General features: G+C 65.3%; 1 protein-coding gene across 6 annotated transcripts in view; it reads right to left on the minus strand.

Moving 5' to 3' along the window:
• Positions 1 to 27,089, minus strand: part of PWWP2B (PWWP domain containing 2B) — a 42,298-nt gene extending 15,209 nt beyond the window's left edge. Inside the window, exons 1-4 of one of the 6 annotated variants that reach the window (XR_009612757.3) lie at positions 21,307 to 24,321; positions 15,329 to 16,923; positions 1,767 to 1,936; positions 1,268 to 1,689 (exon numbers count right to left, since the gene is read on the minus strand). Coding sequence is in view for 5 of the 6 variants with exons in the window: in XM_060641161.3 (XP_060497144.1) it covers positions 15,342 to 16,923; positions 21,307 to 21,644 (1,920 nt within the window). In the remaining variant the exon portion in view is untranslated. Of the gene's footprint in view, positions 1 to 1,267; positions 1,937 to 15,328; positions 16,924 to 21,306; positions 24,322 to 25,903; positions 26,134 to 27,019 lie in introns of those variants that run through there. The other 5 variants (XM_060641165.3, XM_060641162.3, XM_060641161.3 and 2 more) reach the window with 5 other exon arrangements.
• Between the last annotated feature and the right edge of the window lie 220 nt (positions 27,090 to 27,309).

A 27,309-nucleotide genomic window follows, 5' to 3' on the forward strand; every position in this document is an offset into this window, starting at 1 on the left:
GGGCCTGGGGGCTTCAGCAAGGGCTGCCTGAGGGGCGCTGAGCCAGCGGGCTGCTGGTCATGTGAGGGGACCCCAAGCCAATGGCAGGAGAGGGCCCTGAGCAGGACTAGGTAGCATCCGCCCGGAGACAGGGCCGCTAAGGGACCGGGGAGCCACAGTCTGAGAGCTATCTTGGGGCCAGGCATCCCAGCTGGGAGGAGGGCACTGACCCAGGACAGCCCAGGGACAGCTCTGGGGCAGGGCCGGTCTCTGTCTCCTGCGATGGTGGTCGGGATGGGACGCCTGGACGCAAACCCCCACACCCCGGTGGCCATCCTCATGCTGCTGTGACCTGGGAGCATGGGGCTGGGAGCCCTGGCCAGGCGCTTAGTGGTCTGCCTGTGGCTGTCCGGCTCCGGGGCCCTGAGTCCCCGTCTCCGTTTGTGATGTGCTTCTCCAAGGAGCCATGCCTAGCTTTCCAAGAACGCCCTCTCTCTGCCTTGGTGCTGTCCCCAAATCCAGGCGGCACCGTACAGAAGCCGCTTCTCCCCTCAGAGTGGGCATGGCAGCCCCTGGCACCAGACTGGGGGGATGGTCTTAGGGCAGCTGTGAGCGCAGGGCCCGTGGAGCAGGACAGGAGGGGAGGGGAAGAGAGCACGGTCCCTCCTTCCTCCAAAGCTCGCCCTGCCCTGGCGGACTGGCGAGTCTTCCAGCTGTGGACCCTGGGGGCCAGCACAGCTCCTCCTGAGGGTTTATTCTGGTGAGGTTCTGGCTCTGCTGTGTCCCACACCCTCTGCCCCCCAGAGTCAAGAACCAGGGGGGAGGGGAGTCTCATGCTCTTCTGTCCTGGGGGGCTCTTGAAGTGCCCCCCACACACACACGCCCCAGCCTGGCCCCGAGAGTCCTGGTGGGGCCCTCAAAACGTTCCCCAGTAAAACCAGGACCAGGCGGAGCAGTCACCGTCCCTTCTGGGATGTCCCTCGGCTCCGGAGAGCCAGCCGGGAAACCAGGAGGCAGCAGGGAGTGAGAACAAAACCACCCTGTCTGCCCCACCTGGGGGAGCCGCAGGGAGGCCCGGTCGAGCCACACGCCCAGGGCAGGCGGGGAGGGAATGTGGCACGGGCCACCTGCTTCTCAAAGCTGCCACCTTCACACACGGCGGGCGTCCCTCCAGGGGCCACCCGCACGCGACACATAGGACCACACGGAAACGCTGCGCCCGGTGCGGCTTCGACACAGACCTCCCTTCATTCTCTTTCGTGCTTAAATAAAGAAGGAGCAGAACTCGTTTTCTGTTTCTTTCTTTTTCTTTTTGGTCTTTAAAGTGACAGAAAGGAGACAGGAGCAGCTCCTACAAACAACAGGCCAAGCTGTTTTCCTTTGGAAGTCTCCCGCATTCCCAGAGTGGCTCCCCTCCCCAGGCCCTCACCGCCAGGGCGCCCGCGGGCCCCCAGCTTTGGGAGAATCATGGGGGAGGCCGGGCAGGTTCCGGGTTCTCAAGTGCACAGAGACCCCGCGCCGAGGGCTTGGGGAGGAAGCGCCCCACACGTGCAAGCTGGTTTCTGGAAGCCTGCGGGCCTGAGGGGGCCTGGCCCAGGACCTGGACGCGGGGTGGCAGGCCTCGCCTCTGCTAGGTGCCCCAGTGGGCGAGGCAGCAGCAGGAAGGGCGTCGTGGGCTCCTGGAACTTCACAAACCACAGGAGCTAAAGCCTGAGTCGGGGGAATAAAGACGTTCAGCGGGGAGGAGCCGCGGTGCTCCTGGGGGCTGTCCTCCTCCCCACACACACCTGCTCCCCTCTGGGGACCCCCCAGCAGGCTGGCCACCGTGGGCCTGGCGCATTTCTGCAGGCAGCTGGCCAGAAGGCACACGGGGCCCCTCAGACGGAACAGGTGATGCGGAGGGCACCCCCAAAGTCAGAAGCTCCAGGAGAACAGCCGCGCCCTCACCGTCGGTGACCTTGAGGGAAGCAGAGAGGGAAAGAGGTTACCTCGGGGTCAAGTGCTGGGGGACAGGCCCCTTGGGGGTCCGACCACCAGTCCAGAGCACCCGCTCAGGCTCTGTCTCGCCAGGGACCCGCAAGGACCCCCCAGCTCCCACTGGCCCTCACCACCCCAGGAATCTCGCCTCCCTGGTGCCACATTGTGCCCGCTGAACCTCCTGGGTGGCCCCTGTCCCACTCGTGTCCATCTCACCTCCCAGGGCCCCAGGATTTCCCAGAAAAAGGTGCAGGACACTTGACGGCTCAAGAGCCCAGACCACGGGGCTCCCCATGAGACACTAGATCCTTCTGGCCCCTCATGGCCAGGGGGACTGGGGAGCTAAAATGGTTGTGCACATGGCTTGGGGCTCACAGCTCAGAGGGACCCCAGTGTGTCACCGTCAGAATGTGTGACCTACACCCTCTGGAGGGACACGCCCTCTTGGTGTGGGGGAGCCCCCTGGGGCTGAGGGGACAGACCCTTGAATAAGAAAACCTTTCCCAGGTCTCCCTGAGCAGGCCCGGCCGCAGGGATGGACGGGCACCTCAGCCCCGGCTCCCGGCCCCACACGGGGACAGCAGCCACGCCTGCCAGAAGGGAGCTGGCCCGAGTCTGGTGACCGGGGGCAACGTGTTCTCTGCACTTTAGTCAGGGGGTGGAGGGACACGTGACAGGTCTGCAGGGCCACACGGTCACAGGAGGTCCTGGAGGGCGAGGGGAGCTGGCGTCCAGCAGACAGGAGACAGTCCGGCCCGGCCAGGAGAGCCCACAGGGCGCAGACGGCTGCTCTCCCACCAGGAGGGGCCGGGCTCCCCCACCCGCCCCCCCTCGATGCGCTCGGACCAAACAAGCGGAAGCGATGCTGCCAGGGTCCTGCCTCAGACCCCCAGATGGAGATGCCGCGACAAGGCCCAGATTGCCCTGAGACCGCCACGCTGGGAGAAGGCTCGGCCGCCACGCGGAGAGGCCCTGCGTGTGTGTGAGAGAGATGGGGGGGGGAGGGGGAGAGAGAGAGAGAGAGACAGAGACAGAGAAAGAAAGGGGTGGGGGGAGAAAGACAGACAGAGAAACAGAGACAGACACACAGCTCAGGGCACCCGACATATCGTGGCAAGGGAGGGGCGCCACGGCCCAAGAGCACACACAATCCTAAGAAACACCAAAGCCGTGACACGTTAGGCCCGTGTGTGGTGGCAAAGCCTGTTCACACATCACACAGTGATCGTCGCCATCTGAAGGCCCTGACGGGTTTGATCTCTCTTAGCTGGGGACAAATAAGTGAGAAGAACATAAAAACTAAGCAGCCAAAGAATGAGGCAAATTCAACTCTGCAGAGAATAGAGCTGAACAAAAATGAAATTTACTCACGGGTATCTGCACGGATGGGCTGCGACGTCTAACACCAGCACTGAATCTGGACTCAGCCAAATAACTGTGTGTGTGTGTGCGCACGCGCGTGTGGACACGTGTGCCCAGGTCAGCCCCGTCCACACCACACCGGCCCTGGGGGGCTGGCCTGGAGGCCCCAGGACCCACCCGTGCCCTCGAGGGGCACAGAGGTGGTGCAAGCAGGTGGCTGGGAGGAGCTTAAGCCCAAAGCAAACCCCCCCACCCCCCGGAGGACGCGGCTGGCCCCAGGTCGGGGGCTGGGTGGAGGGGACAAGACACTGACCTCCCAGACCTTCCAACACAAGGCTGCTGCCCTTGTGACAGGTGTCCGTGGTTGGTGGCCCCTCCCTGCGACATCACTGAGGCTCAGGCGCACTGACCATCCAGGTCCCAACCCGGCGTCAGGTTCCCGAGGGGCCCAGGAAAGACCCTGGGGCAGAAGGGCTGACAGCAACAATCCCCCCCGTGAGTGGCCTGGCTGGGCGGGGGGCAGGGGACCGCCCTTCCTCCTCTGTCCAAAATGGCCGGATTCCGGTGACCGGCAGAGAAGCTCTCTCAGTGGCTGCAGCAAACCAGACCCGTGTTGGCCCTGACACAGGGCTCTGGGGGTGGCCAGCAGCCCCCCGGGGGGCAGGAGGGGCGGTGGGTGCAGAGAGGGGATGGGGGGTGTGAGGGTGGAGATGACCACGGCCCTGGTGCTTAGGGCTGAGGGACCATCACCACCCCTGCCTTGTAGACAGGGGCTCAGGCTCCCGACCCTGTCCAAGGTCACTCACCTAAGCCTCGAGGCCAGGACGCAAACCCACATCCCAGGGTGACCAGAACAAAGCACCCCAGACCGGGTGACTCCAAACCACAGTTACCCCCTCTCTGTCCTGGAGGACAGACCCTTGGAATCGAGGTGTCCCCAAGGGGGAGCCCTGACTCTAAAAGGCCTGAGAAGGGGACCCCATGGGGCCCTAGGCCTCCCTGGTCGTAGACCCCACCACAGTGCAGCTGGACGGACGTCAGGCTGAGCCCCAGGAGCGAGGTGCCCCGAGATGCCAGGCCCTCTGCTGGAAACAGTGTCCCCCCAAGTCCAGGCCTGAACACCCAACCCCGGCCCCGACCACACTCCCTGCAGGGAAGGCTGCTCCAGAGGGCTCCACAGTTCCCTGGCCCGTCAGGGAGGAGGCCTGAGCAACACACACTCAAGGGGCAGGGGTTTCTGACCTGGGGTGGCAGTCCCTTCCCTGGCCAGGGAGAGGCCCTGACTCAGGGTCCCCAAGAAAATGTCTCTCAGAAGAACATGACTCAAAGTCACTGTGTCACGGGAAGCGTGCTGATCCCAGTGAGCTCTGCCTGGGGGGTGTCTCAGGGAAGCTGGACGAGGGTGACAGCCACTCTCCATGGATGCGGGAGCTGGATGGGGCTCTGCCCGCCCCCCCACAGCCGCTGCGCGCTCTGGGCAGACGAGGTGGGGTCCCAGCTCCTGCACCGCTGAGCACGCAGATCCCAAATGAGATGAACAGTCCCTTAGGGAGAAACACTGGCCAGATCTCGGCCTGTTGCACAAACCCATTCCCCCCAGAACCATTTTCTTTCTGCCTTTTCATCTGTCCCTGCCCGGGAAGCAGCTGTGACCACCCAGGCTGAGCTCCTCTGCAGGTGTCCGCACAGGGGACCAAGAGCCCACCCTGGACAGGGGTTTGGGCAGCCACACCTCCATGATCAGGTTGCTGAGTGGCCCAGCAGACACGGTGAGGAGGGGCATGGGGGCTCCGGGGAGGTCACGGCCGGTCACAGCGGGAGCTGCTGGGGGCCGAGGGGTCAGCACCACCCGGGAATCGGCGCACGGGCCGCCCCTTTCCGTTGAATGCTTTGGGGGCTCACATCAAAGGCAAGCACGCTTCGCTGCGAGAACCACACCACCCCGGGAGATAATTAAACCTGCCCAAGCCCCTCTCCGTCAGCAGCACGACCTTTGGAGATGTCGTTAAACATCCATCAGCCCTGATCCTCGTTAGAAAAACGCACCACAGTCTCCAGAGGCGGCGGCCAGCCCGCCCCTTTCGCCCCTTTCTGTCTCGTGCACCACACCGGGCCTTCAAGGAGGCCCCCTCCCGACAAGACAAGCAGGGTGGTCACGGGTCTGTCCTAGTGCCCTCACCCACCGCCTCTCCGGCTTGGCCGGGCTCCATGGGAAGAGCAGGTGTTTTGAGAAATCTGGGGAAGAAGGGGGAGCCCCCTGCACCCTCCTCGTACCCAGCAGCCAGGAAACCCCCCTCAGAATGCGTGGGACCCCTGCCGGGTCACTTCCTTCCTCCCAGCCCAACAGGCCCAGAACCCGTCCCTTGTCATGCAGGGATGTTCCGGGGGACCCCCCCAGAGCACCCCAGCTCCTGCTGTACCTCTCACCCGCCCCCCTGGAAAATGCGGGAAACAATGGGAAAGGCGAGATCACTACACTGGCTGCTGCTGGCGGCCACAGCTGCACAGAAAAGTTTGTTCTTCCAGGGGCTTCCTAGGCAGGAAGACACCCAAATGCCCAGCACGGCTGCCCCGCCTCCCCTCACCCCCACCCCAGGCTCCGGGGTCTCTGGGCAGGGCCTTGCCTCCACCTCCACCATGCAAGTGCCCAGACATCCCCTCCCCCCTTCCCCCCTGTCTGCCCCTCACTGGTCCGGGCTGACCTCCCAAGAGCTTGTCCCCCATCAGGAGTGTCCCCCATGGGGCCCCGAGGTCACCACCACGGGCCCCATGGTTAAGGTCAGCCGAGGCCGCTCTGCCCGCCCAAGTCGCTGGTGCCCTAGTGACTGGGTCCACAGCTGGGGCTTGTCGAGAAGATGGGGGTGACCAGGAGGGCTCCCCTCCCCCTACAGGGCCTGGGCTGTGTGGGCGGAGGGTGGGCAGCGTGGCGGGTGCTGGGCAGCGTCCCATGTCCCGTGACGGCGACCAGAGCTGCTGCTCCCAACACGTAAGACCAGAACTAAGAAGGCCCGTCTCCCCAAACCACAAGCCTTCTGAACACAGTGCCATCAGCCAGCAGCCACACGCAGAAGGGGGAACCACCAGGCGTCACAAAACAAAGCAAGAGAGGCAGCCACTGGCCGGGCATCGCGGACGTCCACCGTCCTGATGGTGTGTGCAGAACGCCCCCATGCAGACCCCCACCAACCCCTCCCCACCCCGCCCCCCCCACGGCCCAGTCCCTCAGAAGTGCCTGCCACACAGTGGCCACCTAAGCTCACATCCTGGGTCTGTGACCCCGCTCCAGCCCCAAGAGCTCCACAGCACACGGCCTTCCATGGGCCACACACACACACACACAGAGCTCTGCCACTTGACTTTGGCTCTTGGCCAAGCGCGGCCACCCCCTCAACCCTGCGGAGACCTGTGTGGCCTTGGCTGTGGCCCCCGTGCACCCTCCTCTACAGAACTGGGCCCGAAGCCACCTGCTTGGTCCCCATGGTTCCTGCAGCACCACAGAGACCCCGGCCCAGGTGTGGGGATCCCAAGGCCACTGAAGTGCTATTTCCTCTGGGAAATTCAGACGCGCTGGCAGGAGGCCTTCAGAATCAGGGTCAGTCACGCCCACCGGAAGTGGACTCCCCCCAGGAATGCGGGTATCAGAAATGCCGGCTCCTCCAGGATGGAGGGCTGCACCACTGTGGTTTGAAGGCGTTTCCCCAGGATATTTGGCAGTTGATGCGTGGCCCAAACCCTCTGGTCCGGAGGCCCAGGCGCCCTGCTCCCAGTACTCCCCCTCTGTCCAGGGGCGGGGCCCGGGGCTGAGGTCGAGGTGTCCAGAATCCCCAGGAGAGCCCGGGCTACATGTGATCTGTCCACGTGGACGTGGGAGCCTCCAGCTCAGGGTTCTTATTCCAGAGATGCCCCGGGGCAAATGCCAACCTGCCCACCTGCCCCAGATCCTCTTCCCGGGAGGCTTCCCCCACTCCAGCTACCCCTCCAGCTGGGAAGCACCTTCTCTTGCCCGGGGTGCTGTGGGCTGGTGGGCACATCAGGCAACCAGTTCTCCCCAAGGCCTAGGCGGGGCCAAGGGTGCTGGTTGTGCAGTGGAGGGCCCGGCTGGGGGTGAACCCCAGCTGCCTCCCGCGAGCCAGCGTCCCCAGGTATGGGATGGGGTGCCACAGCCCCGTTCCCCGGTGCCACGGGCCCCTGCTGCGAGGGTCTGAACTCACAAGAACTTACTTACCTGAGGGGGAGCCCACACAGGGAAGCACAGAATGGAGGGGTGGCTTGTCAAAGGGGCCCTGATGGAAATAAGGGTGCAGGGTGACCATGCCGAGCTGGGGGCCTGTCAGGCACAGCTGTGCACAGGGGGCTCTGGGAGAGCTTCTCCAAGAGGGGGACGCGGACCAACAGCCTTGAGAAAGAGGGAACGACCAGCAGGCACGGCGCGAGGCAGCCGCTGTGGCTTTGCCACACGGTGCCAGGGGCAGGGCATGGGGAGAACCTAGGGGTTCTCAGGGGGCCTGTCTGCCCTACACCTGCAGCCCCACTACTGGGTCCAGTCATAGTCTCGGATCCCCCGAGACCTGAAGGACCTTCCTGCCTGGTTACGTGCTCACACCCCCCTCCCACACCCCATCTTGACGTGGCTTAGAAAGGTGCAAGGGTGCTGGTGGGCCCAGGGACTCTGCCAGGATGGGGACATGGTCTCTGCACACGGCCACCAGCATCTGGTTGCTGCGGGTCGCAGGCGCAGTGGGGCACCTGGGGGGTGTGGACGCTGCTTACACCCAAGCGGGGAGAGGGGGCTCCATATCTGTGCCCGCTTATGTCGCAAACTCAGGAAGATCAGCCAACACTGGGGGCGCCAGGGCGGAGCCAGACCTCTCCAGATGGGACTGGTTGCACCGATTTGACGTGGGACCCTTGTCACGTCCATGAGCACGTAATTACAAAACACACAGGAATAACTACAAATGGAACGTAAAATAAAATAAATAACCCTAACTGTAGGTCGTAACAACCACAGAGAAAGAAACTGTCTCGATGACTTGGAAAGAGGAACTTGACACACAGCCCCCACCCCAAGGACACTAAGATCCTTAAGGAAACCTTGGAGTATCCCCACTGATCACCCAGTAGCAGTATTCCACATATATTACACAGCTGGTAATTACATGCCAAATATATGCTTTACATATATTTAATATTTGACTAATTGTACATACACATTAACTTTTACATAGAAAATTAATACCGTTGACCCCTAAATAGGGATTGGGAGCACCCCGGCACAGTCAAAAATCCATGTGAAACTTTGACTCCCCCCAAAACTATTGTTAATTGGAAGCCTCGCCAGCAACATAGTTAACACATATTTTGTATGTATTATATGCTGTATTCTTACAACAAAGCCGGCCAGAGGAAAGCAAACGTTATATTAAGAAAACCGAAGGAAGAGAAAATTTTACATTTACAAACATTCACACACTGCTGTGTATTAATCGGAAAAAAGTCCGTGTACAAGTGGACCTGTGCAGGTCAAGCCCGCGTTGTTCAAAAGTCAACTCCATGTGAATTTCATTAACAAGCAAGATTTTCTGCACAAGAGAACAGAAATGCAAACCAAACAACCAAGAAGTAAAAATTCTGGATTAGAAAAATCAGTGGTGGGGCGCCTGGGGGGCTCAGTCGGCGAAGTGTCCAACTTCAGCTCAGGTCACGACCTCACGGTTCATGAGTTCGAGCCCTGCGTCGGGCTCTGTGCTGACAGCTCAGAGCCTGGAGCCTGCTGTGGACTCTGTGTCTCCCTCTCTCTCTGTCCCTTCCCCACTCATGGTCTGTCTGTCTCTCTCTCTCTCTCAAAAATAAATAAACATTAAAATTTAAGAAAAAGAAAAGAAAAATCAGTTTCAAAGTCGATTTCTCTTCTAAAGAAATTCCTAGGTCTGCTTGGAAACCACGGGGGAGGGATCACCAGCTGCCCCTCCCTCGAGAGGACACAGGACCCCTTGGGGAACGGCCAGCCCCAGGTGTGGGCGGGAAACGAGCCGGAATCCTGGGTTGTGTACAAAGCATGGCCACGGCTTGGGAGCCGCTGAGCTAACCTGCCGGGATAGCCCTTGGGGACGGAGTGACAGAAGCCCCAAAAGGGCAATCATTGCACAGATTGACGGGAGTGAGTATGTCCCACGAGGTTGTGTGCTGTGACAGTTCCCTGGGCACTCTGCAGAGTGCTGGGAGCCGACCTGTCCTGCAAGACTGCATCCAAAGGTTACGGGATGCCCAGGGCGTCACTGAAGGTTGCTAAGGAAAGACCTGAACAGTGATTCTGAAGAAGATGGGGCCCTGGTGGAGGTGGTGCTGCTCGAGTCCCACGGCACACGTGTGCAGAATGTGGGCCCTTCCCCGTGCACCCCTGGACCTCTGACCCCAGGGCAGGTGCCGGGTCCAGGGGTGCTGAAGCTGCGTGGAGCCAGGGGTGAATATTCAGAGCAGGTGTGGGGGGGGGGGGGCAGGGGCACGGAAGCAATGACATCCAGGGCGATGCGTGCTCTCCCTGGGGATACAGGCAGCCCCTCCCTGAAGTCAGGAGAAGCCCCTTTGCTCCAGGTACCTGCTGCAAACACGTGAGTCTCCCAGCACAGCCTTGCCCCTGCTCCCGCCCCACCTACCTGCACCCTGCCTGGCCACCCTGCACTCAGGGCACTGCCCGGAAGAAGCGGAAGAAGCGGAGAGGACGGCCCCGGCAGGGGGGAGGTCGGACAGGGCCTGCGCGCCCACAGCAAGCTCAGAATTCTCAGAATTACAGGCCTTAGTTTCCTCCGGGAACAAAATAATTATAACCTTCGCGGAGAACCTGAGTTCCCTGAAAGCAGTGCAGGAAGTCAGCTGAAAACCCATCTCCAGACGCGGAAGCACCTTTTTATTTACAGCTGGGAAAAGAGAAAAGTCGGTTTGGGGCTCGCAGCTCAAGCACCCTGCTCTCGAAGGCACGACAGACAAGGAAAGTGAAACCCTGGACACGGGGTCCGGATGCTTCTGCCCCAGCCGGCCCAGCACACAGCACATGTACGCAGACTTCCAGCCTGAAGGACCCACCGCCCACAGGCACAGCCTCCCGGGGGGGGGGGGGGGGGGGCGGTGGATCCTTCCGGAACAGCACCACACAACCCCGTCAGGCTCCAGTCCCCTTCACCACCCGCTGACCCGTCCCTGAGCCCAGCTGGCCTGTCAAGGACGAGGCTGGGGGAACCAAGCTGAGTGGACACACAGGCCCCTAACATCTGCTGACCAGATGAGAGGGGACACTGGGCAACTGGGGCCCCGAGGACTTCAGGCCCCACCCCTGGAAGGGGACTGTCACCCTCTGCAGGGAAGGCGCTGCGGTGTGACCACATTAAGGGCTCTGATGAGGAAACGCTGGCTTTCTCGCGCGGCCGCCCTGGGGTCCTTGCAGGAGGGGGGCAGAGGGAGACTCGACACTGAGGAGCGGGAGAGGCCACGTGACCGGTGCGGTCACAAGCCCAGGGACTCTGGGAGCCCCCAGGAGCTGGAAGGATCCTCCCCTGGGGCCTCCGGAGGGAGCAGGGCCTTGCAGACGCCTGCAGTTTGGGGTTCTGGCCTCCAGAGCCAGGAGAATAAATTTCTGTTCTTTCCGGTGGCCCCGCATGTGGTCGTTCGGGACCGTGGCTGCAGCTAACCCTCCGGACGCCGTTCGCTCAGTGAAGCAGAAACCCAGTTCCTGGCCCCTCGAGGGGGCTGCTCTGTGACCTTGGAAAGCTCCCTGCCTTCCAACACTCTGGCGGCTCAGGCAGAAAGGGGCGCGCTGGGGCCCCTCCAGCTCACATGCAGCCTGGGAGTGTCCCACTGGCCCTAGAGGCAGGGAGGGACCCCGCGCGGCCTTCTGCCCCCCCCCACCCCACCCCCTGCAGGTACCACAGAGCCTGGCCCACGCCTCAGCGGAACACTGCCAACAGCCCGTCCCCCACCCGGCTCTGCCCAGTAGGGTCCCTGGGCTCCGAATGCTGCACAGAGGGTGCTCTCAGGGCCCCCGGGACCCAGGTCTCCTGTCCCCATAGCTCTGGGCCCCGCGGGGCACGCTCCTAATGACCGTCGACCCTCTCCCCGTGTGGGGCCAGCAGGCTGGACGAGGCCCCGTCCCATCTGTGCCATCCACCTCCCTGCCCAGTCCCCATCTCTGGGCCCCCGCCAGGCCTCACACCCCGTAACCTTGCTCTGCCTCTCCGCTGCACCAAAGCTTCCTCCCCTCCAGCAGCCATCCCGTGGGGCCTAGATCATTCCACGGATCCACGACCCCAGGTCCAACATTGCCCTGAGTGCTGGCCTGCCAGCCGAGACTCGGGCACTCAGACACTGGCCACCGTGGTCCCCAAGTTCCGGGAGCCGACAACCAGCATCCCTGGCTGGTCTCTTCCGGCCTCAGATCCCCGCTCCCTGCTCTGTCCCCTCCCCTCCTGTCCACCTCCCCACCCCTGACCCCACAGCCAGGGGTCTTTCCAGTCAGAATGGGGCCATTCACCCCTCTGCCTAACATGCCCCCAAGGCACCCTCTGCTCTCAGGACAAGGCTGCAGCGCTGGCCTCCCCAAGCTGTGTGCCTCCTGCCCCACCCTGGAAAGTGCAAGATTCCTACCACCACAGGCACTCGCCCTAGTAGCTCACGATTAGCTCACCGTTCGTTCTCAGTCATATGTCGCCTCTTCCAGGCAGCCTCCCCGGATACCTAGTCCAGGTCAGCTTCCTCACCAGACACTCTGCTGTGGGGCCCGTGCCCCTTCTCAGCACCTTCCTGCACGTGATTACGCACAAGTCTGGGGAACGTGACTCGCAAGGGAGGCCCTCCTTGACGCTGTGCATACTCTGACCCCCATCTGGAGGGGCACTCAGCCCTCCGTGGGCGGGATGCCACCCTCGGGAGCAGTTACCCTCACCTGTCAGGCACCGCTGCCTGCCTGCAGGCCAGGCCTGACCAGTCAGCTCCCAAAAGGCCTCGCCCTGTGACCCGTGGAGCCCCTGGAGCCTCACAGTCAGGAGGGGGACACCCGCCCCATCCAGCCAGGAGCACAACCCCGTCCCCACCCCAGGGATGCAGCCTGTGGCAACCTGGGGGAGGGGGCGTGGGAGGGGCCAGAAAGGCGACTGCCAACAGGTCATTACCAGACCCCCCGGGCACCCTTCCCTCACCACCCGGCCCACGTGGCAGGTGCTACGGTCACTCCGAGACAGATGAGGAAAATGAAGCTCAGAGATGCCAGCCTTCGGGGCCAGAGCAGCAAGCGAGCAGCCAGGGCCCTGCGAGGTGGCCCCATGTCTGTCCCTGGAGGTCAGTGCCTGCTGAGGACCACTATGCCCTGTCGCTGGAGCCCGCCCCGGGCTGGGCTCTCACCGGTGCCCTGGCCGCCGAGTCCCAGGATGGCTCGGGGCTTCTCCAGAATGTCCCTGTGGACACCCCCCTCTCAGCCGAGCCTCCTGCCGCCCTGCAAAGTGGGACGGAGGAGTCTCGGGACCAGGTGGCCCCGGGAGGGAGCTGCCCCCACGGTGTGTGCTGCTTTCCTCCTGACCAGCACTGGTCAGCAGCACAGATTCTCCCCCGGGGCCGAGGGGCTCTCGGCAAGTGCCTCAGGGGGTGGTAGCAGGGCCAGTCGGGCTGGGCCCCGGCAGCCGGTGGACGTGGCCCGAAGGACAACCATCCCCACCAACCCCTGCCCCAGCGGCAGGACCGCGCCGGCCTCCTCCCAGGCGTGCCCAGGTGCCAGCGACCATGCCGCTCCTGTGCGAGGCGAAGGCAGTTCCCGGCTTCCCCCTGGAGGAGCAGGCCAGAGGGCCTGGTGCCCAAACAGCACCACTGACACTCGAAAGCAATCTTGTGGACGGGAGACTCCCGCTCACCAGCACCATTAGCCTCCTGCCTGGTGTGGACCTCACGGCAGCCTTCCATCCTCATCCAACAGAACTAAAGAGTCACTCGGGCAAGACCACTTTGTGCTTTGGTGCCGACAAGATCCAGCATCCCTCGCTCCCAGAGCCCCACGCACCGCTGGGGACAGCATGGGCACAGTCCCCGAAGCCAGAGGGACAGAGACAGAGAGATGCTCAGGGACAGAAACACAGAGAGGAGAGGGAGGCCGGGAGGGAGGGGGAAGGGGGTGGGGAGGAGGCCGGGCTGTGGGCACGGGGCCCCTACAGCAGGCAAACCTGTCTGGCAAGATTCTTCCCTCTGCTTCCTGGTAAACAGAGCCAGCCCTGAACCACCCCAGCCAGGGGCTCCCTGCCCGCCAGGCCACACTGCCACCCCCCCATACCCCCCCCCCCCCCCCCCCCCGTGGTAGGCTCACGGCCCTAGGAACTGCCCACTGTGACCAAGGATCTGAAGGTCGGTTTCGAGGACTGACTGCTCACCACATCCTCGCTGACAGCACGGGCCCACGGCGAGTGGGGGAGGTGCCCAGCTTCCACCCTGGCCCCAGACCAGGCCAAGGGCAGGAGGGGCCTGGTGAGCAGAGAGGTCGGGTAAGGGGGCAGCAGAGGGCGCAGACGGTCCCGGGGCCCACAGGACACACCCAGAGCGGGGAGATGCCCAGAGCACCTGGCCTTTCTCCAGACTCCCCCCGACACACAGGGCGCCCACGCCCCATCACAAAGACCCAGAGGTCACAGGGCTGTGCCCACTTCGGGGGAGGACAGGTTTGTGTCCGGACCCCTGGGAGTCTTTCAGAGACGGTGACCAGGCTCGATGCAGGAAGCAGGTGGAGGAAAGGGTGGGGACAAGGCTTCGGGAGTCCTGGCTGTGACCCCGCCCAGGTGCACCCCTCACCATTGCTTCCTCAATCCTAGGACCCCCCCAGACACGTGGCACAGCAGTGAGGGACCAAGCCGGGTGCCCCACAAACCCCTTCCCAACCACACGTCGGCCGGCCCAGCTGAGGCCCGAAGGCCCAAGCTGGGAAACTGGCACCAGACAGGCAGACAGGCAGGTGGACCAGACCGGACAAGGTCAGCTAGAGGTCACAGAAACTGAGGCAGAGGCCCCCCTGGGGTGGAGGAGTGCCCCTCTGACACCCGCCTCCCCTCTCTCTGCTTCTGTGGGCCTGGGCCTTAGGCTAAGGGGCCCGAAGAGGGCCATGGCCTGACCTCCAGAGGGGGGCCCCACCACACGCCCTCGGGTCCAATGCAGGCAGCCTGCACGGGACCCGCCTCCTGCCGTGGGGAAGGACAGGGAGGGGAGTGGGCCCCAGGGGGCCACCACGGGGGCCAGTGACCGCTGGACACACCCCGCTGCTCAGGCCCCAGAGCCGACGCCCTCTGATGGGAACACACCCAGCCCCTCCCTGCATCCTGGGCCCCCCGGGAAGTTCACGGCGGGCAGCCTCTGCCCCTCGGCCGTTTCCTGACACCCCACATGGTGACCACCCCACAAGCTGCCTGGTGACACCCCAGGCCCATGGGGTCTCCTTCTAAGACCTGGGGTGGGAGGCCCTATAGAGTTCTCCCGGAGGGGAGACAGAGGGTAGGACACCGGCCCAGGGACAGACCCCGGAGCACCTGACCGACACAGGTCCGGGAACCACGCACCCGCAGGAATGGGGGGTGGGGGCTAAGGCCACGCGAGTGGCATCTGAGGGCAGCCAGCCAAGTCAGGACCCATTGGGGACAGGAGGGAGGGGCTGCGGCCCCAGCGTGGGGAGAAAAGAGGGAGGGACCCCTCAGAGTGAGTGGCCAAGAGGAAGCTCCCCCCCCAACACCTGCGCCTTCTCCAGGACGCAGATAAAAGGGGACGGAGATCTTTCGCGGCCCTTGGAAAACTGGCCGCAAAACACCAACCAGCCCTGTTCTCCGCACGGTGGCTGACGATCCCCCACGACTCGACTCGGAAAGCCTCTCTTCCGCGAACCGCAAAGCAGGGTGCCGCTGCCATTAAGCAGGCCTCTCTGCCAACTGCCAGCCAGAGGGTGGAGGCTTCCCAGCAGAGCAGCGGGAGGGGCACAGGAGCAGCCCTGCGCGCTCACCTGGTCGGGCGGCTTACGTCTCAAACTGGGTTAAGACCTCCCTTATTTCCGGGGCCACATGCTGCGCGGCATTGGCGGCCTCCGTTATGGCTTTCCGGTACATCCCCTTCTTCTTACGGTTAAATCTCAGTTTGAAAAACTCAGAGAAAGGGGAGAGTTTTGAAGTAGACAAGAATGACGTAGTCGGAGAACCAAACCACGAGACTTTGGCTTCTTGCCAGGAAGGCTCCCCGTCCTCCTTCTGGCTAAGACTGATGTCAAGGACACGCGCTGGCCACCAAGGAAAACCATGAATCTTACCCCACACGATGTCCCCTACGGCCACGGTCCTTCCGTCCTCAGTCACGCACTTGGAGACGCTCTGTGTGTGCAGCCTGACTGTCAGGGGCGGGACCGTCTGCCTCGCGGCCCCGGACGAGGACCTCACAGACGTACCGTCGCCGGACAGGTCACACGTGTCCGGTGACGGCACTTCTGAGCTGCACGATTTGGACTCGTCCAGGCTGTCGCTGCTCCACACAGATTCACCGGCACAGTCCGTCCCCCTCCTAGGGCAGGCGGCGAGGAACGCCAGGCCGTCCTGCTGGGGTTTACCCTGGGGACACCGCTTGAAGTCATCATCCTCGCCAGAACTTCCGGAAGACGAGTCCGCCGGCCCACGGCCCGCGGAGCCGTGGCCCAGGAGAGAGGGTGAGCTGGCCCGGGGGCCTCGCCCGTGGCCGTTGAGCGCCTCCACCAGCTCGGCTCTGTAGACGGGCTCCCGCTCCCCGGCCCCCGGGCGGTGGGGCTTCAGGCGGATCTTGGGGGGCGGCAGGCCGGCGCCAGGGGGCCCGGGGCGCGTCAGCTTCAGCTTGGGGATGGAGGCGCTGGGCCCGCTGGGGTCCTGGCCGCCACCGTGCAGGGCCTGGGAGGGGCAGAAGGGCTCGAGGGACCCGTGCACGCGGGAGGGGATCTCCACGACCTCGCCCGTGCCCTGGGGCGTGCTGTAGGAGATCTTGATGGCCGGGCTCCGTGGCACCCGGGCCTTGTCCTCCTCTCGCTTCTCCCTCTTGCTCCTCCTCGTGGTGGCCGCGGGGTCGCCACCGCCGGCCGGGTCCTCCGGCTTGCGGGGCTCGCTGTCAAAGCCAGGGCCGCTGCCCACCCTCCTGCGCGGCCTCGGGGCACCCGGGGGGCCGGGGCTGGCCTCGGGGGGGCTCAGCGTGCTCTTGCACTTCTCACAGAGTACTTGGCGCGGCCGCAGGCGGATGGGGCTCAGGGCCAGCCGACCCGGGTCACGGTTGCGGGACAGACGCCGGCGTGTCCTCTTGATGGTCCGGGGGGGCGGCTGCGGCACCCACTGCCGGTAGGTGCTTCTTAGCCAGAGCGGGGGAGGGAAGGGGGCGCCTTCGAAATACGGTGGGAACGGGGGCACGAGCGGTGGCTTGGGGTCTGCAGTCTCGGGGGGCTGGTCCCCGTCGGGAGGCGGTGGAGGGACTGTCCCCAGCTGCATTGCCTCTCCGTCCTGCTCCGCGGGGGCCGGGCCGTGGCAGCCGTTGACTGGGGGGTCCTCGGGCTGAGGCAGCGGGGCCGACAGGGGCAGGCCAAACAGGCCGGACCTGGCAGAGGGGAGACAGAGGGGAGAGTCAGGACGGGAGGACACCGCTGCACCTGGCCCCGGCCCGTGGGGCCCGGAGCACCTGGGGAGGCACACGCCCCCACGTGTCCACCACGTGGGACATTTCAGGGGAGGCACGTGCTCCACCAAGTCTCGTGACCAGCACGGCGGCCAGCTCTCGGGTCCTCAGGGCCCGACGTCCACACCTTGGTTCACGGTAACAAGGGGAATTCGGGCAGATGGAGACTTCCCAGGGCCCCGGTGTAGGCATGGGGGCCCTGGGAGCCTGAGAACAGGGTCTCTGGCTCTGTGACATGGCCTGAGCAGGCCGGCTGCTCTTCACGGGCCTTGTCCACCTTCTCCCTCCTCCCAAGGGAAGACCCCAAGCATGCTCCCTACAGGGCTCAGGGCAGCCCATAGGAGCCGGGTCCCAGGCGCCGGCCGTGTGTGGGGGCAGCAATGGCCTCCACGGCCCAGAGGGGACAGAAGTCAGCCACCGAACCAGAGCTTTGGGTCTGGGGGTGAGATGGCTCCCTCCCAAATGCTGAGTCGGTCTCAGCTGTCTCCACGGCCCTCGGGTGAGGGTGACACCCACACCACCCCTGGCCACCGTAGCCTGGAAGGACCACCCCTCCTGCCGGGCACCCCCAGGCCCTCCCACAGGCCCTCCAGCTCCAGGAAGGAGAGTGGGCCAGGCAGTGTCGACAGGGCCACGAGACCCATGGGAAGGGAACACGAGAGGGCAGGAGGACCCCTCCCACGAGGACGCACGGCCAAGGCCAATGGCACAGCGGCACCCACAGGGCTCCGCAGCCACAGTCCTGCCCCCTCCCCGGGAAGCGTCGGGCCAGGCAGCCTCCATTCAGACGTCTGGGCACCTTGGGGCGTCTCGTTGTTGAAGTCAGTGGTCAGTGCTCCGTCCCCCCGGACCCCGTGCCGGGAATGTCGGGAGGCCGTACTAACTCACCAGCGACGCCCGGGGCAGCAAGAAGACACTCACTGTTCCAAACAGTGAAAAACAAGGCCGCGTAGGTATGCGTAACTTCTAAACAAATGTGATGTCACCTGCGAGGCCCTTTGGCCAAAACCTGTTACTTTTTACGCACAAAAGCAGACTTCTTCCGCCAAGTTAAGGGAAACACGGCACTTCTGTGCTCACCGTCCACTACGAACCTAACCGAAGTAGAAGCGACAAATGAACGCTCTGCCTTTTCTATTTCCAAATGGTTTCTCCACTTGCTGTTCTCCAGAAGAATCGAGGCCAGCTAAGAGGGCCCACCGCGCAGGACATCACCGCCTCCAGCTTGGCCCCCGAGTGCCGAGGACCGGCCGGGAGCGGGCACAGGCCACACGGGAGCCGGCCGCAGAGGGCTGCGGGACTGGCCCAGGCGCAGTGGCCCGCGGGGACATCGCCTCCCCAAGGTCCTCGGTCTCGAGGTCGATGAGTTAACAATATGGCGGCACACCCACCGTGTGAACACTGCCCCGTTTTCGTGCAAGGTCGTGGTAAAAGCCCGGAAACCACGGTTTTCCTTTCTTATCAAGCTCCTGTCTACGTGCGGCCATCCCCTGACACTAAAGTCTTCGCGTGTGGGGGCAGGGGGTTCACATTCATCTCCTCATGACCAGAGAGTCCATAGACACAGGACCGTGGCCACGGGCCCCAGGGAGACTGCTCCTGCCCTCTGTGTGGCCAGACAGCCGAACTGTAACCTGTAACTGTGAGCAAGGGAGAGCGGTGGGGGGAGCTGTAAGGCCAGCCTGGGAGGGAGCACCCAGCCACGGGCCGCAGGGGGGCACCTGGCTCCCTCCGAGGTGGGATTCTGCCCTGGGGGAGGGGGGAGCGGCCACGGTGAGCCCCGCCACCCATCTCCGTCCTCTGCTGGGCGTGTGGCTCTTCGTGTGCCCAGTGGCCCGGGACGGCCAGGCCATCCCCCTGGACCACATGTGCTGCGGCCCCTGCAGCCACAGGCCACGCATCCCTGCTGACCAACAGCGATACCAGAGTCTGCTCCCCAGTGCTGGTCTCCTGCACTAGAGGACTCGCACGCTAGGATGGGCCGGGACTCCTGGGGAACGGGGGGCCCCGGGGTCGTGTCCCCACCGGGAAAAAGGGTTCCGCACCCCGGCACCGGGCACAGGGACCTCACAGCCCCAAGAGCCACCTCCAGTTTCTGTAAGTCAGGGTTTACTGACGCCCAGCCACGCGTGCTCGTGCTGGTGCTCGGACTACCCTTGGCTGCCTTCCTGCTCCCCGCTCCCCACCCCCCCACTGCTGAGTAGCCAGGACAGAGGACAGGCGCCAGGCCCAGAATAGCTACTGTGCAGCCCTCTCGGGGAAGTCTGCTGGGGTCCAGGTGTGGGAGACAAGGCCCGGCCCAAAGCTGCCCCCACCCCACCCACAGTCGTGGCCAGCAGGCCAAACCTCACCCTGAGTCCTCAGGCATCAGAGTGGGGACTGGACCCCACACCGGAATCAGCACCTGGTTCTTTCCTTTCAATAAGCCTCATAGAACATAGAACATTCAGAACAAAGCAGAAACTCTGAGCGCTAAACACATGTACTCACACCAAGACACACACACACACACACACACACACGCACACACACACACGTGCACACACATTCACCCTGAGCTTCGGGGCCAGTGTGCCCAGCCTCTTGCTGTTAGGGGTGCTGGGATCCCCTCCATGGAACCCATGGCGCCCATGTAGAGGCCTCAAACGAAGGGGGTGTTGGCAAGGAGAACGGGGAAGGCAGGAGGTCCCCACCCCCCGCAGCCGTGGTGACCTGACAGACGATGACATCAAGACACGCAAAAAGTCCCCAGGGGCCCCTCAAGGGACAGCCTTAGCCCCAGTGGGAACTCCAGGATGGCCAGGAGGTCACCGGGGAGACCAGCCCCTATGCTGAGTGGGCACCCAACTGCCACCTGTGGGCACGAAATAAGGGCCACAGTGAAGGTTCCAGAACCTGAGAGGGAAACCTGTAGGCACATCTACAGACCAAGGGGTCCCACAGACCAGGAGAGGCCACACAGCAGACAGGATCCACACCCCTGGGACCTGGAGTGTTGTTCCCAAGGCCCCCCCAAAGCCCACTTCCTGCCCCCCTTTACAGGCACTCAGACCGTGACCAGACCATGGGGATTCATCCACATTCCCCACTCCCCTCCCAAGCTTCTCTGCCTTCACCCCACTCGGAACCAGCCCATACCCCCCCAGGCTCTCCTTCCCTCTGCCCCACCCTGTCCCACGCCTGTGCCCCTACCAGCCTGCCTGTGGGGGTGCAGAACCCCTCCTGCCAGCCGGGGTCCGGGGCACCCCAAGAGCAACCCCCCGGGGCAGGTCCTTTCCCTCACCCGGAACCCGTCTTCCCTCTAGAAGCCTCCTCTGCAGGACCCTGTGGGCTGACAGCGCCTTTGGCCACCTCCCCCCGTCAGGGGGGCAGGCTGGGGACAGCTGGGGCGGAGAGGGGGTTGTCGCCCTGCCCCCGAGGCCCCGAAGCTGTGCTCCAGGGAGGTTTCCCCCCCCTCACCGTTTATGACACACCCCTCAGAAGTCCCTGCGTGTTTACGACAGTCACAGAGACCGGTGCACGTGCTTTATGGCTCCTGAGTGACCCCTCCCTGCCCTGGGAGGTCAGACACAGCTTCACAGAGGACCCAGAGCCCAGGCAACACGCCTGCACCTGCCCTGCGTGGGGGCCACAGCCTCGGGGGTGCGGCGGGCTCCCAGATGTCAGCTGCGGCCTTGTGGATCGGCACTCGGGCCGGCTGACCCCGCGGCCCCGTGACTCCGCAGGCGGCTGCTTCCTTCCAGCCTCGGCCACACCCACAGCTGCCGGAGGGTAAACAGCAGCCAGTGAGGGGCTCGCTCCCTGGGCAGCAGGTGCCTGGGCACCAAGCCCCGCGAGGTACACAGCGTCCCCCTGCCCGATTCGCCGATGGCGAGGCGGCTGAGGGAGGCCAGGGCACCCGGCGGGTCTGGTGACAGTAGCGGTCTGGGCTCACGTCTCAGCTCCACTGCCTCCAAGTACAGAGACACAAGCCGTTCTCGAAGGATCTCAGCACCCTGTCTCCAGCGGGGTGACCTCAACTGGACCAGAGGGCACGAGGCGTGGCAACACCACAGCCTGTGGTTTGCCTACGGGGCCCAGCCCCTCGGTGAGGCCAGGCTGTGCTGACATTGGCACGTGCCCAGGGTTGGTGGCCCCGGCCAGCCTGGCAGTGCCCCCCCAGGTGGCACTGCAGGGCCTCAGCAGGCGAGAGGGCTGGGAGCCCCGCTGTCCCGCCCTTTACTGTCCTTGCTGGACCCACCGGTTGCCTACCCAAGGATGGGGTAGATGTGTGTGAGGAGGGGCCCTGGGACTGGGGTGACTCACAGTGCAGAGCTGGGGCCTGGAGGGCCGGACTGACCAAGGTCTCCATGCAGGAAACTGGGGACCCCCAAACGAAACCTCAGCACAGCGTCCTCGGGGAGTTGGGGGAAGGGCAAAGGAAAGGTGGGGGACACCGAGGTGAGGAGCCCAGGAGACTCTGATGGGGGTGAGACCCAAAAGCAAAGCAGTTTTTCCCCCGAGTGTCCCCACTCTGCCGAGACGAAGGCACGGCCATCTGGCATGGACACCGGGCCCAGAGAGAAGCAGCCTAGCCTGCAGTCCTTGGCAAAACACCAGCGGCCGGGCCTCGCCTCACCCGCCCTCCCTGAGGTCTCACCCATGCAACCAGCTCAGCAAACCCCCAGAGCAGCCGGGCCCGAGCTGGCCCGTGGCCAGGAGGAGACGGCCCGGCCGCCTGCCAGAGCTCCCGGCCTCCCCTGCGGCCTCTCCGCTCTACCGACTCGGGATCCAAGCATCTGTGGAACCTGACAGTGGCCTCCGACCCCAGCCAGGTCCACGTTTGCCCTGGCCTTTCCTTCCTCAACCTCGCACAGGGAGAGGCTCCCCTGGTGTCCAGTAGAGAGGTGAGAAAACGTGGCTTCTGGAACAGAAACACCCCAGGGGTCCATGCAAGGAGCCTGCAGCCCCAGGACAGGCCTGAGTCCCGATGGTGAGGCCCACCCTGCGGCCAGGCTCCTGCCCCCCACCTCCCTCCCCCCTCCCCCCACGACTCTACACGTTGGTTTAGGACACGTGCAGCAGTCCGTCTGTCTCCTCTGCAGCCCTGCACACAGGGAGTTGCAGGGCCTGGCCCCGAGGGAGGGTCAGGAGCAGGCTGGCACAGGGAAGGTAGGGTGGCCTTGCCAGGCCTCTAGGGTGTGGAGGCCTCCGGGTCCACTTCTGCTCAGGGACTTGTGAAAAACAGGTTGGCAGGGGAAGTCACAGCCTGGACACCAGAGTGACCCCTCGTCTCCATGGGAGGCCGCCCTGCCCCCGTGGGTAGACCCAGGGTCTTGGGGACAAGCCATGGGGCAAGGCTGTCACATCTGGCCCCCCGAGTCCCAGACCACCAGCATCATCCCAGTAGAGCTCAGCTGACCACACCCTCGTCTAAGCCATCTGAGGGCTCCCGCAGTCCACACCCCCTCATCACCTCCACGCTGGCCAGGTCCCCTGGGTGCAGCTGCCTGCCAGCCGCAGACCCTGCCACCCCATGACACACAGGGCACCTTGCTCCTGGCCCTTCTGGCCCCTGAAGGCAAGGAGGACGTGCTCAGCAGGGCCCGGACCAGGTGTCCATCGTTGTTTGCCCGGTGAACCATCCCAGGACCGGTCGCCAGTGGTCAAGCCTCCCTCCTGGACCAGGGGCTATGCCTGGGATGGAACAGGGGTGCTCTCCTGCCCGGGGACAGGCCTGCTGGGATTCCTGACTGGCTGGAGTCCCAACCTCCCAGGGTGGGGTGTGGGTCACAAAGGCCCAGGAATCTTGCACGGTAATGGCGCCCTGGGTGACTCACAACTGGGGAAGTTTGAAAAACACCAGTTCGGGGATGAGGGCTGGGGACCTGGGGTTTGCCATCAGGCCCGATGGGGCAGCTGGTCGTCGGGGCTCCTGTTACTCTCGAGACCTCTCCTTTACCACTCGGGTCTCTGCGGTCCTGGGGCCATGCCTCAGCCAGGGCCACCCAGGTTGGGGGACCTCAACCCCAGGGGTACCCCCAAACCACCCACAAAACAATGCCCACACCCGCCCGGCACCCCAGCCCAAAGACTTGGGGCAGGCCTGGGCCATCTGCACCCTCACTACACCAGGAGAAAGCACAGCCTCACAGGGAAGCTGGAGGGTCCACGCACAGTCTTCCTGGGACTCAGCCCAGGTACACAGTAGGTAGTCAATGAATGCAGGTGAAGGCACGAGAAGGCAGGCCCCCAGCAGTGGAGGACCTTCCTTCAGAGCACAAAGCAACCTGGCAGCAGGTTCAAGGCTCGGGTGGGAGGAAGCTGGGCACCCGCCCCGGCAGCTCCACAAACCTGCTGAGATCTCGAGGGCCTCTGTGAGCTCTCGTCCTCCTGTGCACATTTGGGGACGGGAATCTGCCTCTCAGAGGGCCAAGGGAGGGGATGCCGCCTCCCAAATGCCCGGAGAGTGACACTGCTCATGGGCCCCGCTCTGGGACGGGAAATGGGGGCTGCACGAGGGACCCCTCCTCTGGGACTGCTCCACCCCTGCAAGAGACTCAGGCTCCCGGCCCCCCACCTCCCACCCCAGGCCCGCACACAGACGCTGGAGGCTGCTGACGATGACAGTCACTGGCACGTGCCTGGCCGCGCACCACGGGCACACCGACAGCTGCGGCCTCGCTGCCCTCGACAGACCTAGGACGACCCCACTGCTCTGGGACCCGCGGGTTCCCAGAGGTGGGCGGCTGTGTGCAATCGGAGGGAGGTCCCAGCCGTTGTTCCCGGCCGGCCAGCGCCACCACCCAGGGTGGGGCCTCCACTGACCGGCCCTGCCACTGTCACACGTCGGGGAGGGGCAGCAGGCACCGAGGAGGAGAAACCGGCCCCAGGGAAGGCGGATCGGTGCCACGGACACGGCAGCCCAAGGCCAGACACCGCGGCCCACAACACCCCGCCCGGGGCTGCCAAGAGACCCCACCTGATGACCAGGCTGCAAACAGGAGCGCTGAGTCCTTAACATCACGGGCAGAGAGCGGAAGGCAGGGTGAAACCAGAAGTGGCAAGAGGAGGGGAGACGAGGGTGGCAGTTTCGGGACCACGCCCCGGAGGGCTGGAGGCGCTGGGGGGCCGCAGGGGGTCTCGGGATTCCCCACAAGGAGGAGGGATCAATGCCGATCGGAAAGAGCCAGCGCTGAGAAGAGCTGCACCCACCGAGGCCTCGGTTCTGGGCCACTCTGGTTACAGCTGAACGTGGCCGTGGCAGGGCTGACGCCCACCAGCGTGCTGCTGCCAGTTCCCACACTGGGGATCCCAGCACGGCCTGCTGGCTTCTACGGGGGAGGGGGGTAGGGAGGGGAGTGACGGGGGTGTTGATCTCCACACCAGGTTAGCCACAGCCTCGGGGAGGGGAGCCCAGTTGGAGGCAGAGAGGAAGGGGGGTGAGGCTGCCATCTCGCAAACATTGCCACCCACAAGCCGAGGGGCCCACAGCCTCCCTTGTGCTGAGCTGGGGAGCCCAGAAAACGAGGGGGGGAAGCCTCTGTTGCGAGTGCCCCTCTCCAGGGAGGAAAGGCCAGGCAGGGCTGTGCAGACAAAGCCTGAGTACAGCCCCCCGCACAGACAGGGGAGCAGGGACGGACAGAGCTGGCAGTCCTGCCCGAGAGAGGAAGTGATGGCCATCAGGGGCAGGAGACCTTGGCCACCCGGGGGGGGGGGGGGGGGGAGGGAGGTACAGGCTTGGCAGCCTCCAGGTGGCTATGTTGCAGCCCTCGCCCCCCACCCCCACCGGGTCCCGCCAAGCACTCTCTGTGGTAGCCAGGGCGGAGCGGGGCGACAGTCACCCGGGAGGCCATATGTTAAATCACATGACCGGTGCATAAATGGCTTCTGGCACGTCTAATAAAGAGATGATGCCAGCAGGGTAACTGTTGAAGAGTGATGGTCTTCCTGCCACGTCCCCGCTACTGCAAGGTCTGGGCTCCACGGAGGGAAAAAGTTGGGCCTCCGCAAGGGGAGCCATTTACTGCTCTCAGCTTGGAGATAAGGCCCAGCAGGAGCGCCAAGACATTAGTGCCTGATTAATGCCTAATCATTTATCTGCGCGACAGCTCACTGCCATGTGACACTGTATCCAGGAGACTCTTCCTGCCTCCGAGTCCCTGCAGCGGGCGCACAGGTGCGTCTCAGGTGCCCCCAGGCCTGCCCGGGGACCCCCTTCCACCCCGGAAAGCAGGGCTCCTGCGGCCACCGCCCCCCGCCCCCCGCCCCGGCTCAGCACCTCCACGGGCGCCTTCTCGCTCCCACACTGCCCGGGGCCCCTGCGCCCCAGGCCGCGCTGCGTGGGTTAAATCCCACCGCTGGACGCAACTGCTTGCCATCAGTCCAAGCCTCAGCCCCGAGTCGCTCCTAGGAGTCTGGGGGGACCCAGGGAGATAGACAGGACGCCCCCACTTGTGAGCGACTGGCAGGGCAGGGCAGGGCAGGTCAGGGCAGGCGCGCATCTGAACCCGCTCCCCCGCCGCCCCCCAACCGACAATTCTGAAAACAGCCGAATTCAACAGTGCGTCTGAACAAAGAAAAGTGCGTTAATTATGGCAGACGTGCGGAGTTCGGGAGCCGGCGGCACGCGGCGGCGGCGCGGGGACTCCCCGCCACCACCCCCCCCCACCGGGCGCCCACCGCCGCTCCCGCCCCGCAAGTCGCGACGACTTTGAGAGGCGCTCTGGGCCCCCCGAGGGGCGGCCGCGCTCGCGCGCCCCGAAGCCCCGGGCCGGGGGTGGGGGGTGGGGGGATGGAAACCGAAAGCGGGCGCCGGCGCCGAGCCTGCCCCGCCCCGGAGCCGGTCCGGGCCCCCACCCCCACCCCGCCCCGCGCCGGCCGCCGGGGGTGGGGGGAGGGGGGCGCCCCCGCCCCCGCTCACTTTTTCGTGCAGTCCAGCAGGATCCCGGCGAAGCTGCGCTCGCCGCAGCTCACGGTGACCAGCAGCGCGCCGTTGACGACCTGCTCCACCCGCACCGGCAGCCGGCAGCCGGCCCGAGGCTCCATGCTCCCGCGCCGCGTCCCGGCCCCGGCCCCCGCCCCCGCCCCGCCGCCGCCGCCGCCGCCGCCGCCGCCGCCGCCGGGTCAGCCCGCGCGTGACGCCGCCCGCCGGCCGCCTGACGTCACAAAGCTCCGCTCGGGGCGGCCACCGCGAGCGGGCCGGGGCGGCGGGGGGTGGGGCGCGCGGGGCACCCCCCGCCCGCCGACGGGGCGCGGGGGGTGGGTGGGGGGGAGCCGGGGCCGGGCGCCTGGGAGCCGGCGAGGAAGCGCATTGCGGGACCCCCGGGACGGGGCAGGGCCGGCTGCGCCCTCCGCTGGGGCCCGCGGCCGCGAGCGCCCGCCCAGAGGACGTGCGGGCCGGAGCTCAGGACCCCTGCCCCGGGGCCGCTCCCCGCCCCCCGCCCCCGCGCCGGCCCGGCCCGGCCCCCGCCTTCCCCCGCCCTCCCCCCGCCTCCGGTCTGGCACCGGGTGGCCACCCGGCACTGCGGGGAGGAAGTCCGGGCGACGCGAGCAGGAAGCCGGTCGGGCCGGGCCGAGGAGACGCGGGCGCCCAGCTGCGGCCCACTCGAGTCCTCGCCGCGGAGGGGGCACTTGGCGAGCCTCGTGCGCTCGGCGCCTCCGCGGGTGACCGGAGGGCGCGCGCTCGGCTCGGGGCTGCCTGTGCGCCTGGGGGTGGCCCGCAACGGCGTTGGGGAGGGTGGGCCGTCCGCAGGTCTCGGCCGCGCGCCCCCGGGTCGCCGGGGAATCTGCGGGGTGCGTGCGACCCCGCTGCGCCCAGAGGGCCCGGGACCCCGTGCGGCGTCCACAGCGGAAAGGACCGCCTTCCCCGAGTGACAGCGGGGCTCCCCCACGCGCGCAGCTGGAGGGCTGGGCTAATTGGAGGTGCAGGCGCCGAGCGGGCGCGGGCCCCGCCGGGACCCCTTCCGGAACCCTGCTCCCGCGCGCCTCCAGCCCAGCCAGATTTCTCCACTGTCCCGAGCCTTTGCGCCTTTCGCACCTTGCTCGGGACCCCGTAAGAGGCAGCCCTTAGGGCCGGCCTGTTGCAGTGACCTTGCCCCGGCCCGGCTGGTCCCCTGAGCCAAGCTTGCAGCGAGCGCCTGGCTGGGCACAGGGGATTGGCGGGCCTTTGGGTTGTCCTGACGACCCGGACGCCGCCAGGCCCCGCCCACCCCCCCGCCCCCTCCAGAGCCCAGGCCCTGCCCCGCCCGGCTCGGACCTGCGCCGTGGCCGCCACCCCTGGCGCCGCCGGGGACAGTCGGGGCCGCAGTGGCGCCGCTCCTCCTCGCC

This window comes from Panthera onca, chromosome D2 (assembly GCF_046562875.1).
Source record: "Panthera onca isolate mPanOnc1 chromosome D2, mPanOnc1 haplotype 2, whole genome shotgun sequence".
NCBI lineage: Eukaryota > Metazoa > Chordata > Mammalia > Carnivora > Felidae > Panthera > Panthera onca.